Here is a 13,803-nt window from a genome sequence, read left to right on the forward strand (position 1 = left end):
AACAAGCAAAGAATTTAAAATTGATTTTGTCTATCTTTGAGAAATTATCTGGCTTGAAAATTAATTTTCACAAAAGTGAGTTATTTTGCTTTGGTCAGGCAAAGGAGTGTTATAAGCAATATTCTAATATCTTTGGTTGTAAGTTAGGGTCTTTTTCAGTTAAATATCTCGGTATTCCAATGCATTTTAGAAAGCTATGTAATAATGATTGGAAAGTTATCGATCAAAGAATAGAGAAAAAACTTAGCAGCTGGAAAGGAAAACATATGTCTGTTGGGGGTAGACTGGTTTTGATTAATTCTGTCCTTTCAAGCTTAGCTATGTTTATGATATCTTTCTTTGAGATTCCGAAAGGGGTTCTTTAAAAGATTGATTATTATAGATCTCGTTTCTTTTGGCAAGGAGATGACCATAAGAAAAAGTATAGACTTACTAGATGGGATATTATTTGCCAACCCAAAGAACAGGGGGGGTTTGGGGGTTCATAATTTAGAGATTCAAAATAGATGTCTTTTGAGTAAATGGTTGTTCAAGTTAATAAATGAAAATGGTGTTTGGCAAGACTTATTGAAGAGAAAGTATCTTTATAATAAGTCTATCACCCAAGTTGACAGGAAACAAGGTGACTCCCATTTTTGGTCAGGACTCATGAAAGTCAAAAAAAACTTTCTTAACTATGGGTTCTTGGATTGTGAATAATGGGGAACACATAAGACTTTGGGAAGATAGATGGTTAGGAAATACGGCCTTTAGAGAAAAGTATCCATCTTTATATGCTATTGTCAGAAGGAGAAGTTCTTCTGTTGCTAGTGTGATGGCTTCTGTTCCGCTCAATGTTTCTTTTAGGAGAGCTTTAGTTGGTCAAAATTTAACACTTTGGCATGAATTGTGTGCATCTATTGTTCATATTCAATTGAATAATACTTTTGATTATTTTAGATGGAACTATCATCAGAATGGCCAATTCTCAGTTAGATCAATGTACTTAGCCTTAATTAATAATGGTTACATTGACAGAAATAAGTTAATTTGGAAACTCAAGATGCCGCTTAAGATCAAGATCTTTATGTGGTATTTGCTTAAGGGAGTTGTGTTAACCAAGGATAATTTAGCAAGACGGAATTGGACTGGTAATTTAAGATGTTGCTTTTGTACGAAAATGAGACTATCCAACATCTGTTCATTGATTATCATTTTGCAAAGTTTATTTGGAGGGCAGTTCAGTTTTCTTTTGGTTTATATATTCCTACTAGCATATCTCATATTTTTGATGATTGGCTTCAGGGAGTCATAAACAAAAAGAGCAAACTGATACTTGTTGGAGCTTCTGCCTTGTGTTGGGCACTGTGGCTGAGTAGGAATGATAGGGTTTTTGACAAATCACCTACTATTACTTATATGCAGGTCATTTTCAAGGCAACATATTGGCTTCGTCTGTGGGCACAGTTACAAAAGTGTGATGAAGATGCAGATTTCTTAATTGTTGCATGTCGTAAGGTTGAAACGACGGTTATGCAACTGTTTGCCAATCATGGATGGAGATTTACCAATAGACTGGAATAATGTTATTTTGTCTAGTTTGGTTGGTGTGTTTGCTTCTATTTGAACTTCACTCTTACAGAGTGCTAGTGTAACGCTCCGCTTTTCGTGAGTCGTTAAAAACTAACTCGGCAAAATCCTAATTACGAAAATTTTCGTTCTTTGTGTGAGAGTCTAAGTTGTGCCAGGGATCTCAATTTAATCCCGTTGTTCCCTCTCATCGAAATCAAAATCCTCCACCTCGAAAATTCCTCTTCCGATTCGAGTCTCTGAAATCAAATTCTGAAATTCAAATCCTTCCTTTGAATCCTCACCAAATACTTCTACGAATCCAGAATTATTCAAATCCCGCCTCGAATCCTTTCCTTGACTCCACCCTATGTTCCCGAGAACAAATACCCAAGTATTCCTTTTGAATCTTTTCCATGACTTCTCCTTGAGTTTCCCTTGATACATCCCTAAACCCTCAAGTTCGAATGTCAAATTTGAATTCGAATCCAAACCCTAAATATCTACAATTCTATCCAAATCGGTTTTCTCTGTAAAAGTCTACTTTACCTCCCTGTATTTTTGGATGGACCGATTTTCTCCCCCGGCCCATCTCCCCTCCCAGCCCATCATCTTTCCCCCTCGCACGTGCGTTGCACGCATGCGAGCCGAGAGAGAGAGCCGTCGCTCGCTCTCTCTGTTTCTCTCGCTCTCTCGTCTTCCTTCTCTCTCTCTCGTTTTCTCTCTCCCTCTCGGTTTCACTCTCGCGCCGACACCGCTTCCCGCCGTCGCCGCCCAAAACCTCCACCGCCTTCGCCCATTACCGCGCGCGCCTCGCGAGGTGGCCGACCGGCCGGTCGCTGCCGACGCCATGCGCTGCCGCCTTGCCCCCGCTCCATGCCAAACCGACCGCCGCCGTCATCGTCGACGTCATCCATGGCCCCCCCGCCACTCCACGCCGCACCCGTCCAAGAGTGGGAGAAGCAGCTGCTCTCCCTCTCCTCCTCCTCCTCACTCTCCCTCTCCTCATTATGGCAAGAGACCAAGCCCCTTTTTCCCCTTCTTTTTCCCTTTCCCGACCACTGCCGGCGTCACCACCTCTGCGCCGCTTGACCGCTCGCGCCACCCGCCTCATCTACTTGACCACGCCAGCCCGCGCTCCAGCGGTTCGATCTCCGCCGCTCGATCCACCGCCTTCGTCGCCCAAAGCATCCACGCCGTCGCCGCTTTCGCATCGTCCACGAAACCGCCGCTGCCGCCAGCCGAGCTCCCCTTGACCGCCAAGGTCAGTTCTCCCCTCCCCAAACCGACCTCACCTCCGCTATAAAACCAAGCCACCCCAAACCCCTTCCTCTCTCGTTTTCACTCGCCTCAGTCCTCACACCCACCGCGCCATTGCCGCCGAACCACCGTCGCCGCCTTGTTGCTGCTCGTCCCGCTCTCGCCGTTGTCGTCCGTTGCCGAGCACCGGAGGAGCCGGTGCGTGCGTGGACGCGTGACGAGGAGCTCCGGGCACCACCTCTCCCTCCCTTCTTCCCCGGCCGCGCCCTCTCAGTGCCGTGCCGCCTCGGCGTCGCGACCACCTCGCCGCGACACCGACCGCGCCGCCAACGCTGCCTCCTCTTCGTTGGTGAGCTCCCCACCATAATCCTCCTCCTGCCGTGCGATGCGCCGCGCCCGCCGCCGCTCGCCATAGCTCGCCATGCGCTCTTGCTCTGTCCCGGAGGCCGCCTCTCGTCGCCAGCCAATCTCGGTGCCGCTCCGTCCAATCCGACGCCGGAAACGGATTCCTTGAACCCCGGAGATGCTCCCACCCCTTTGAATCGAACCCTCGTCGTCTCGTCGTGTTTTCCCCTTTTTGCTCTCCGGTGGTTGCCGCGCCGCAATCCATCGTCGTCGGCTCCTCTCCCGTCGATTCCTCTCGCTGCCACGCTCCCGGGGATCCCCTTGACCTCCCCCTGGCTGCCCCAAGGCCGTCGGTCTTCTCCCTTGTCTCCGCGCCGTGTCGCCGCTTCCGCCGCCGCATAACGCTGCCGTGCGTGCGCCGCCGGTGACCATCGGGTCCCGCGTCACCGCGTGCGCGTCGCAACACCATACCGGTTCGGCTAAGCCCGAGCCCGCGCACCCTTCGCTCTTCTCGCGCGCGGCCACGTCGGCGTGCCGGCGAGATTGGCCGCCGCCGCCGGCCGTCGTCGCGCGTCCTCTTCCTGATCCGAGCCGTGGAATGAGTTCCCCTTCTCCTCCTCCTGCCGCCAGTGCTAGCCGCCCCTTCCGGCTCGCCGCCGTTCGCCGGATCCCGCCGCGCGCCGTGGGCCGTCCAATGAGCCGCCCGGCCTCCTCCCTCGCCCGTGCCAACGTGGCTGTCCACGAGGACGCCACATCTACCTGCCCGGCCCCGCGGAGACCGGTCAAAGGTCTCCCGGTCCACCGATCCAACGCGCCGCCTTGCGTGCACCCCGCTCGCGTGAGCCGTGTCGTCGCCTTGTGGGTCCCGCCTCGCGCCCGACTCGGTGGACCGCGTCCATCGGCTTGCGTCGCGTGGGCCGCGCCTCGTTCGGCCTTGGGCCGCCTCCCTCCCGCGCGCCGGCCCGCTCGCCTCGGCCGCGCCCGCGCATCTCTTCGGGCCGCGCCCCTTCGCTCGGCCCAAGTCCAATTAACATCCCTCCATCCTTTTCTTTTTCCAGGGATTTAATAAATCCTTTTTCCTTTGTCCCATAAATCAATTCCTTATTCCAAAATTCCATAAACCATTTCCTTTGGTCCCGCATGACAGTGACTGTCAATAATATTCTTGAGAATATTATTTCTACAAATTCCATAAACCATTTCTCCTATTCCAGAAACTCCAATTAAACTTCCAAAATTCATATCACCCAATTCGCAACTCCGATTGACTCCGCTCAACTTCCAGTATTCCCATAAAATTGAGATCTATTTAATGGCACTACTAATTAGTCTAAATAGGATCTTTCTTTTGGTCTTTTGTTTAGGTTTTCGATTGTTTGCGTATAGTTGCGGTTACCGGATTTTCGTCGATCGCGGGTTTTCTTGAAGATTCGTGAAGCTTCGTGAAGACTTTGAGCAAGGCAATTCACCCTTTGATCAATTGCCCCTATAACTAAAAAGTCATTATTATTTTGTTTGCAACTTGCATTATTAGAATCACACACTTAACTTGCTTGGCCTCGGTTTGCGTGCCAAACCGACGGACCTACCCAGTAGTCGCACTAATTCCCGTAGGTCGTACTACCCTGATTCCTTGTCGCTCCACCCTTGTGGTACCTCGGTATTCGTGTTCTCTGAGCGCGTATACCAAATATCCCACATACACCGCTGTTTGTCGAAAACTTGGGGAATGGGTTTGAGAAGCCTTCAAAACCCGACATGTGGTGTCGGTGTGTTTGAAAATAAAATGAATTGTGAAAACTTGCGATGCGGGGGTTGTGCCTATGTGGCACTGTCCCGTATTCGCATATAAGGACCGATTCCTGTGGGAAACTCATCGAACATAATCAAAGTGCAACCACAAGGTGGAATGGGACACCCTGGCCAAGTAACTAGTCGGTTCAGGGAAACCTCGCATGCCAATAGTTGGGAACGCCGGGACGGGGTCGGTTGGAGCCAAACCGGGTTCCTGGTAATGCAAGAACGAGAAGCTTGCTGAATTACCGATCGAGGTGGTTGGGGTTTGATTTGTGAACGCCTAAAATGGCCTATGTTTATGTGAGGATTTGATCCTTCTATGTGGCATGAGGTATCCCTGGGTCGGCTTGGGAAAGGCTTTGTCGCGAACCTCTGACACCGGCCAGTGTCTAGAGTAAGTTCGTGTCTTGTGGGTAAAGTGTACCCCTCTGCAGAGGTTAACTAACTGTTCGAACAGCCGTGCCCACAGTCATGGGCGGATGTGAGGTGGTTCCCATTGCGTAGATTTGTTTGCCTGTGCTTTGTGAAAAGTTATTGTGGTGTGGGAATCGTAACCAGAATCAGCCTATGTGGCAGATGGATGACCTGAGTGGTCAGAAACGAATCTGTGTGATTCGGGATGTCCGTGGGCATCATAGACTAGGCTTCCCGAGTGGAAGCGGATTGCTTTGCTGCTGGGCAGCTGGACTCTGGGAGTCCAAGAAAATGAAAAAGGCTCTGGGAGCCGATTAATCAAGTGGAATGGCTCTGGGAGCCGAGAAGTAATGATCTGACCCGGGAGGTCGGTACATTACTAAATGAGCTGTTGAAAAACATCTCTTAAAGTCGAATCGAGACGCAAGTCTCTTTTCGGCCCAAACTTAGAAAGAAATAAATCACTTAGTGATTTCAAAAAGTCTTCAAATAAAAGATTTGCAAAACGACCTTGCCTCTCTTCCAAGCTTGCATTAAACACCTAAGTTCCCGTGACTTGCTGAGTACGAAAGTACTCACCCTTGCTCTATATAAATATATATATATATAGTTCCTCCGCCCTGAAGAGAAGATAAAGTGAAGTGAAGATTAGGGTTTCGTCCTGGTTCCCAGCCGTCGCCTGTGGTGTTGGGTGTTAGACCGTTGGTTCCGCTGCTGCTGTTGTTGTTGGTGTTCGCCTCGTCCGTGTCGTCGGTTGTATTCTCGGGCTGTCTGAGCTGCAACCTAAGTTAAGGTAAATAAGTCATCTATTTATTTTAAGGATTGCTATGATTCATATTTGTCACCGTGGGTACCAGCACTATGTCCTGGGACTGGTACCGAGATCGCGGTTTCGTAGGAAGCGGTTCACGCCGTTTTCCCTACGACACGCTCCTGTCAGGTGCCGTTGTACGGCGGTATCAGATTGGGGTGTGACAGCTAGTTTGTAATAATTAGCTGTAGCTCTTTCGAGTAAAGGCCGGGATGCTATTTCATTCCATTATCTAAAGAAAAGTTTATCCGTTTGGTAATATTGTAGTACGAGTTAAGGGTGTGTTCGGAGGTGGGTGTTGGGAACCATCTCCCATGCATGAAAAACGGAGCTATCCATTAACACGTGATTAATTAAGTATTTGTTAACTTTTTTAAAAAATGGATTAATTTGATTATTTTTAAACAACTTTCATATAAAAACTTTTTTAAAAAAGCACACTATTTAGTAGTTTGAAAAACATGCACGTGAAAAACGAGAAGAGGGGTTGGGAAACTATAGTAGTAGGACTCAATTATCCGTACAAGTAGCGTGTGATGCAGGGGAGGAATAGCGTGCTGGGATAAAGGCCGGCGAAGCAGACGGCTGGCCAAGCCCAAGCAGCTAGCGTGCGTAGCGTAACAACGACGTCGTTCGTCCGAGGCGCCGCGCGCTGGCAGGGCGCAGCACAGCGACCGGCAACGTGTACAGGCGCGAGGCTGATCGAGGCGGCGCCGGATTGGGCCACACACACGCTTGCATATCATCGTATCGTGGGCCATCACGTGGCGGCGGCGCCATCGATCCTGCAGAGCCGCGGCCCGCGATTCACCTGGGCTAGCCGCGAACCACCCCGTGAACTAGCGGCACCGTCCTGCCCAGGCCGCCGCGCCGCGTGCACAGCTTGCGCGAAAGAACGAGCGCATCGCACCATGCGCGCGCGTGGGGCGCCTCTCCACGAGCGACGGCTGATGAGTCGCCCACAGTCCCACATGCATATCCCTCCCCTACCCGCCGGCCGCCACCCTGCGTGCCACGCTTGTATGGAGATTTGATAATTTGACACTTCCGTTTTCAGAGTCTCTTCTTGTGATGCTGTCGTAAACCTGGCGACGATCGACTACGCATAGCAGGGTCGTTTTAGTGCTTACGTGGTTAGCATGTGGTTTCTGTCATTTTTTTTACTTTATTCCTTCTTAATATATTTGGATGGTCCCCTTGGCCTTAAAAAAAAGAAAAAAATATTTAATATCCTAATCTACATTTATTTACTATGATCTCACAAGTCACTCTCAAAAATTACCAATTAAAGCAAGTCGACAACGATAAAAGTGCCAAATTATCAAATTTCTTGTAGCAACGGATATTTGATACGCAGCCCAGCTGATTGTATCCATGGTTTGTTACCAAATGGAACAGCTCCTCATTCCACAGACCACAGCACAGTATATATGTTCAAGAGAGAGAGCCACAAAGGAGGCACAACGTATGCACAGTATAGATGTTAACCTGCAGTTTTGGCCACAAAAATACATTGCACAATACAACGAAATGTCTATCAGTTAAAAGCAAAAAATAGCCGCCCTAACGCTTTACAGACTCCCAAAAATACAGACTGCCTTTACGTTTGATCTTTCTTCAGTTCTTTTACGCTCTTTCTCTGCAGTCAAATGTAAGGGTGCGGCCGTTTCTAAGATCTCAAGAATGTTACAAGCACAGACGTGTATATCTGGATGTACAAGTTGCCAACGCCTAAAACATCTAGTCAACTCAAAGCCTCGATCCCTTCGTGAATTCGCTGCTTCTCCATGTTTTTTAGTTTCCAAGTTAATGAACTTTCTCATCAACAATTGGACAACTCGTGCCGTCGATCCAACAGTATATGGTAGTATAGCAATGGTTAACTGGTAGCAGCAGAGTTAGCAGAAGCAATGGCTGTTGCATTTTAGACCTTACTCACAGGGTTCAGCTGAAAAATCTGGCTCATCCGGCTTTCTTAGCTTAGGCAACTCTTTCATGTTCTGAGGTCCTTTCCTACTCCCACTCATGATCTTCATAGCGAGATTCTGCTTAGGTGGCGAGTCATCTTCACCATTTGAGTCATCTGATCTCATGGAGCAGAATGACTCCCTCATGCTCAGGTCCCTTGCCATCTTCCTCCTCTTGTATCGCCGCCAAGCAGCTTGGATGAAGCATGAGGCCCAAGTTCTCCAGTGGTGCGAGTAGTACCGGAAAGTGTGTTGCAATCTTTTGCTGTGCAGACGCCTGAATTGGTTTGCAACAAACTTGAGATCCTCAGCTTGGAGTGCGAATGCCTCAACTTCTATGAGTGCCTTCACTGTCCGAGTGGATGACGGCAAATTAACAGTAGGTTTGGGGACAAGAGCCCACCCAAGCAGTTCCTCGCCGCAGAAATCACCGGATTTCAGGGTAGTTGAATTGAAGAAGCCAGTGCGGCCACCATTTGTTGTAGAGCTTTCGAGTTTCCCACGAATGATGAAGAGCATCTCGGTCACTGGATCACCCTCACGGACAATGTATGTGCCCTGTGTGCACAACGATGATACAAGACGCTCACAGATGGCGTCCAAAAGTTGATTGTCCATCTGGGAGAAGAAAGGAACCTGAAATATTGTGGTAGGTAAAGACAAAATTAGCACACCGGTCAAGTATAAGGCAAACCTGTAGTGTAAATTGCCCAAGAAATGCATTTTTTTAAAAAAAAGAAGTGTATATTTGGACAGTTTCAAAATAGTTGTTTGGAATCTCCAGAATATTTGGACCCTGCGGTAACTATGCAAACTAACAATCTCAGACTGCCTATTTCTACACTTAATTAGGATCAAGGGCCATCTATTGTCAAAACCCGGCACCACTAGCTTAACTAGGATCAAATAGTTACTGCTGCTATATAAGAATCCAATCACTTCTAGTTCATTGTGACATTGCCAAATATGATGCTAAGATCAATTCTAATATAAATGAAGGAATCAAGTAATTGCAACCAGTAAATATTCCATTGATGAGGTAGGTCAAGGGGCAAATTTAGTGAGTACATGAGAAACTCCAGGTATATACTGAGACCAAAACAGCACTAAAACTAACTATATACTCTAATAATCTTTTAAAAGAGAAGAGGACCAGTATATACAATAACTTTCTAGTACCATTCATTGCTTAAAAGAAAAACATCAAAAGATCGCACAACAGTTTCAAATATTTACTTGGGTGTATTTTATAAAAGCATGCAAAAGTATTTACCCGGCGAACAAGACCCAAGCAAAGGTGACGTTTAATGTCACGACGAAGATCTGCAGGAAGAGCCTGTAATATTGATTCTTCATTCACTCCTCGAGTTGCGAGCCACTTGTACTGGATAAACCGTCTCACCCTTTCTCGTAGTTCATGTGGGAGTTGACGATGCCTCATCCACTCCTCTGTATCTCTTTGTTTTAATCTCCATTCCTCAACCCTCACAGTGATAGATTGCAAGTAGGTCTGGAAAAATAGTAGCAGTGTATAAAAAAGTGCCAAAAGAATCAATCGTAGTGTAGACATGATCACTAAACATTTAAAAATTACCTGTACATTTCCAATCAAATGTGCAAACAAGACGAGACCAAGTACTGCCAAGAATATACAGTATAGAGTCTCACCAATATAGGTACTCACAGTAATAGTCTGGCCATAGCAACTGTTGCAAAGGAAGAGGAGGATATAGCTCGTTAGAAAATGAATATAGATCTTGAAAATTGGTAAAGTAATGATCCCATTAAAAGAACTAGGCTAAACTTCCATATTTAATTTACTGCTTTGCTTGACACAAAAATCTCCGTGATTCCCATGAAATTTCTGAACACACACATTTCACAAGGAAACTGTAAACTAAGTTCCTTCTTATAGCGCTGTAGTTTGACACGAAGATGTTTTGACAAGGAAATACCTCAGATTCTGCAAACCCCACCAAAGGGAATAGAAATACTTCATCAAGAAACGTTGCCCTGGGGCTTGATTAAACAATGCAGGCTGAAACATGCCATAATCAAAACTGATTGAAGTGTTAGTTGCGTCACAGGTATTGAAGATAGCAGTTTTGCTTGCCCAGTTTTGATTTGGTATCACATCACAATCTAGAAATTTAATATCACAGCCAGTTTCATTCTTGCAATTGCTCTTCCAGCAGGCAGTTTGGCGATCGACAGATAGCAAATACCATAGAGCACCTAGTACCTGAAAGAAGATGAATGGAGATCGTGAAAATTTGGAGACATTATAGCTATGGAGTTAAAGACTTGCAAATACATCTAATTCGACATTTGCTGAACACCAATATTTGAGATGTAGAAAACATTTCATGTAAACGCTTACGAATACCATACATGACTGGCTATCATGTAAAGCAACATATTGTATGCAGCCCCTTGCCAAGCAGTCTTTGCGACAACTCCAGTAGTTTTGACAATTTCATAAGTCAAGGGGAATATGAGGTATAGTCTTGGAAAATACTGAGCAAGAACTATCAGCACCAGAATATTGTTGTTATGCTCATCAGTGGAATACTTAATAGCTGGTATCACAAACCAGATTAAGATCTGCATAAATGTAAAGATACATAAGCAGCAGGCAAAGTCAAAATCGAAGATTCCTCCATTTGAAGGAAAGAGCAATATAAACAGCTGCACAAATAAAATTCAGTTATTTAGTGCTTTTAGGTTTGACGATGTACAAAATTGCCCTATGAAGCATAGAGAACCTAGAAATCCCGATGAGTAAGATTATAACCATTGAAAATCAGCTCAAACAAACTGGAGATGCTATGGCAGGTTGCTGCATTTTGGAGCCCATTGTAGTAAACTTATCCAGTGGAACATTAATATGAGGTTCAATTTTAGCTTACAGGAATTCACAAGAAAAATCAAGAGACAATACATGTGGTCGGCACTGATGGTAAAATAATAGTTATTAAATTCATAATGCATCATATGAAAATGTTTCAGTTTAGTGATTGGCTCTTAAACTATGAAGAATATTTGCCAAGATTGAACATGATGATTCCCTAGGATTTTCATGCTGACTTAGAGACAGGATGATTGAGCAAGTGACACTTTTTTTTTTTTTTGAGAATACGCAGAACATGCGTATCTTTTGTATTAAGCGAGGGGAAAATTATTTTGTCCTTAGTGTGGTCTGGGCAGCACTAACACAGTTACAAATCATTATTTATCCACAAGATACTATAGTAGCATCTGCTGTAAAGAAACTTAATTGAGGTGATCCACAATAGAACTTCACGATTGATATTAGCACAGTAGCATATTTATGTCCGCATGCAGATAAATGAACATAAGACAACATCAGAGCTAACAAATATACTCAGTTATGAAAACGACCTAACAATAATGATCATTAATACTGGTTATACTCCAGTTGACAAGAATAAAAGGAAGAGCGCCAAGTTACCTGTGGTAAAGGCAATGCAGCCACTGCATCGACTACGAAGTCAGATCTCAAATATTGCCACGCAATTTCCTTTGGATCCGTGATAAGGTCTCCTCTTCCAAATACCCTCATGGTTGAGCTCGGATTAATATATGCCGTTCTAAACTTTATTATAATGTGAGTGAAATATAGTAAATCAGAGATTGATCGGAAGAATGTAACAGTGATGGCTAAATGCCTGTCTGTCCCAATACACGAATTTGGGGTGCCATAGGAGATTTTTGGCACGTAGAAGTACAGAGGGTCTATAAATAGAGCAACGAAGCACGAAAAAAGGAAAATGTGGTTCCATGTCAAGATGAAGTCACTTGATGGGTCCAAAATCCTTTTGTACCACAGCTCTTCTCCTGGCACAAAAATTTTGTTCTTTCCTGAGCTTGCCACACCAAGTTTACTAGCAGCGAACCCTGCCTGTTTCTGGTGAGTTGGTATAGTTGGTTTTGCCTTCTCATCATAGAACCTGTGAATTACAGCCTCACATAAATGTTTGAACTCTACATCATGAATATTTTCGTATGTCCATCCAAAACAGTGAAAATAAGAAAAATAATGTTGGGAATGAAATAGAACCTCCCATTGTAAACTAAATCACATAAAGAACTGACAGTTAGAACAGTTTTTGTACATTAACACAATTTAATTCTAATATCAATTTTGGTTGAAGCCCTATATTTCTTATCCACGAAAGGTTAATCTTTCCTGGCCAGATCAACTAAAAGGGATGAAAACCTTCATCATACCATGCTATAGAATAAATCGAATGGATTAATTTGGGTTCTTAAAAGGAGTCTATGCTCTAAAAAACAGGTCAAATACATAAATTGTTTGCAGAGTAACAGGAAATTAGAAAGCTGGCACAATCCAGGCTAAAGCGTCCTTCCTCCTAGAACAACAAGAAAAAGCTCACAGCAAATGCCAAATCACTCGCAGGTCGCAGAGCCTGTTGGATCTCTAAGAGCTGAAAAGCTAAAACTAGACCAAAGAAGAGCTTTTGCTTTGCTCGTGCAGGCTCACCTCACGGTTCTCTGCCTCTTGAGCGCCATCTCATCGTCCACCTTCCCCGCCCCAAACATGGCATCAGCTACAGCGAGTCAGCGAGCAAGAACTCGTCAACCACACCGCGCAGCAGCCTTGGCAGCTTCACCGGCCGAATCTGGCGGGGAGGCGGCCAAAGACCGATCTTCTGCGCAGCATCGGCACGAGGAGGGTGGTCAGCGCAGCGGTGGGGATCGTAGAGCCTGGAGGAAGCAGAAACTCCTCCCCGTGGATGCTCCCCACCTTGGGCTTAATTACTTTATTAGTCGCCGCTAATCGATGGCTTTGGGGGTTAGTGGTGCACTTGTTACTGTGGTTAATGGTAAGCAAGCGAGAGTTGTTCAGATTCTTTTTTTTTCTTTTTCTTTCTTCTTTGGCGATTATCAGAAGGGAGAGATGAGAAGGTGGGTGGTAGGTGGTCGTCGAGGCGAAGAAGGGTATGAGAAATAAAATGAGTTTTTTTTCTGATCCGAAATGATTTAACTGACCGGAAAAAGAACACTTTGAATGTGTAGTAGTAGTAGACAAGACTATAAATAGTACTAGGCGAAAGTCATCAGCATCCATCAGGTCCTGGCTGAAGAAAAAAAGAGCAGAAAAGGCCGTGGAAACAACGGGTGGCGACATGTTGAGGCTAACGGTTTGGACCCCCAATGACGGCATCTGTCAGAGGAAAGCCGTGAGGTGACTGAGGTGCTATTGTTTGGTTGGTTGTCTTGCCATCTCTAGATCGCTGGCATGTTTCAGCCGAGCTGCTGCAGGCAAATGGTGTGGCATTAACCATCTGGCATATGCGATGCTGCTGCACACTTGCCTAGTACTCCCTGCGTTTCAGGTTAGGGTATAAGACGAAAGTGCTTTAAATTTGATTAAGTTTGTAGAAAAAAATAGTAACAATTTTAACCCAAGAAGAATTATTATGAAAATATATTTAATTATTGATTTGATGAAACTAATTTAGTATTATAAATATTACTATATTTGTCTATAAACATAGTCAAACTTAAAACAGTTCAATTTTAACCATAGTCAAAATATCTTATAACCTGAAATAGAGGGGCAGTAGCTATTTGTCCCCAACTCCCCGAGTGGTCACCGCAAAATGGCTTGATTAG

General features: G+C 45.4%; 1 protein-coding gene and 1 pseudogene across 1 annotated transcript; one reads left to right on the forward strand and one right to left on the reverse strand.

The window, feature by feature from the left end:
- Positions 1-814: 814 nt before the first annotated feature.
- On the forward strand, positions 815-6,434 carry LOC136355449 (uncharacterized; annotated as a pseudogene).
- A 1,196-nt stretch (positions 6,435-7,630) lies between these two features.
- LOC4330967 (cyclic nucleotide-gated ion channel 17) lies at positions 7,631-12,922 on the reverse strand. Its single transcript, XM_015771802.3, has 7 exons — positions 12,668-12,922; positions 11,615-12,113; positions 10,534-10,746; positions 10,098-10,384; positions 9,737-9,848; positions 9,416-9,652; positions 7,631-8,778 (listed from the first exon to the last, which is right to left on the reverse strand). Exons 1-7 carry the CDS (start codon positions 12,724-12,726, stop codon positions 8,107-8,109), a joined length of 2,079 nt encoding a protein of 692 aa, XP_015627288.1. The 5' UTR covers positions 12,727-12,922; the 3' UTR covers positions 7,631-8,106.
- Between the last annotated feature and the right edge of the window lie 881 nt (positions 12,923-13,803).

Source organism: Oryza sativa, chromosome 2 (assembly GCF_034140825.1).
Source record: "Oryza sativa Japonica Group chromosome 2, ASM3414082v1".
NCBI lineage: Eukaryota > Viridiplantae > Streptophyta > Magnoliopsida > Poales > Poaceae > Oryza > Oryza sativa.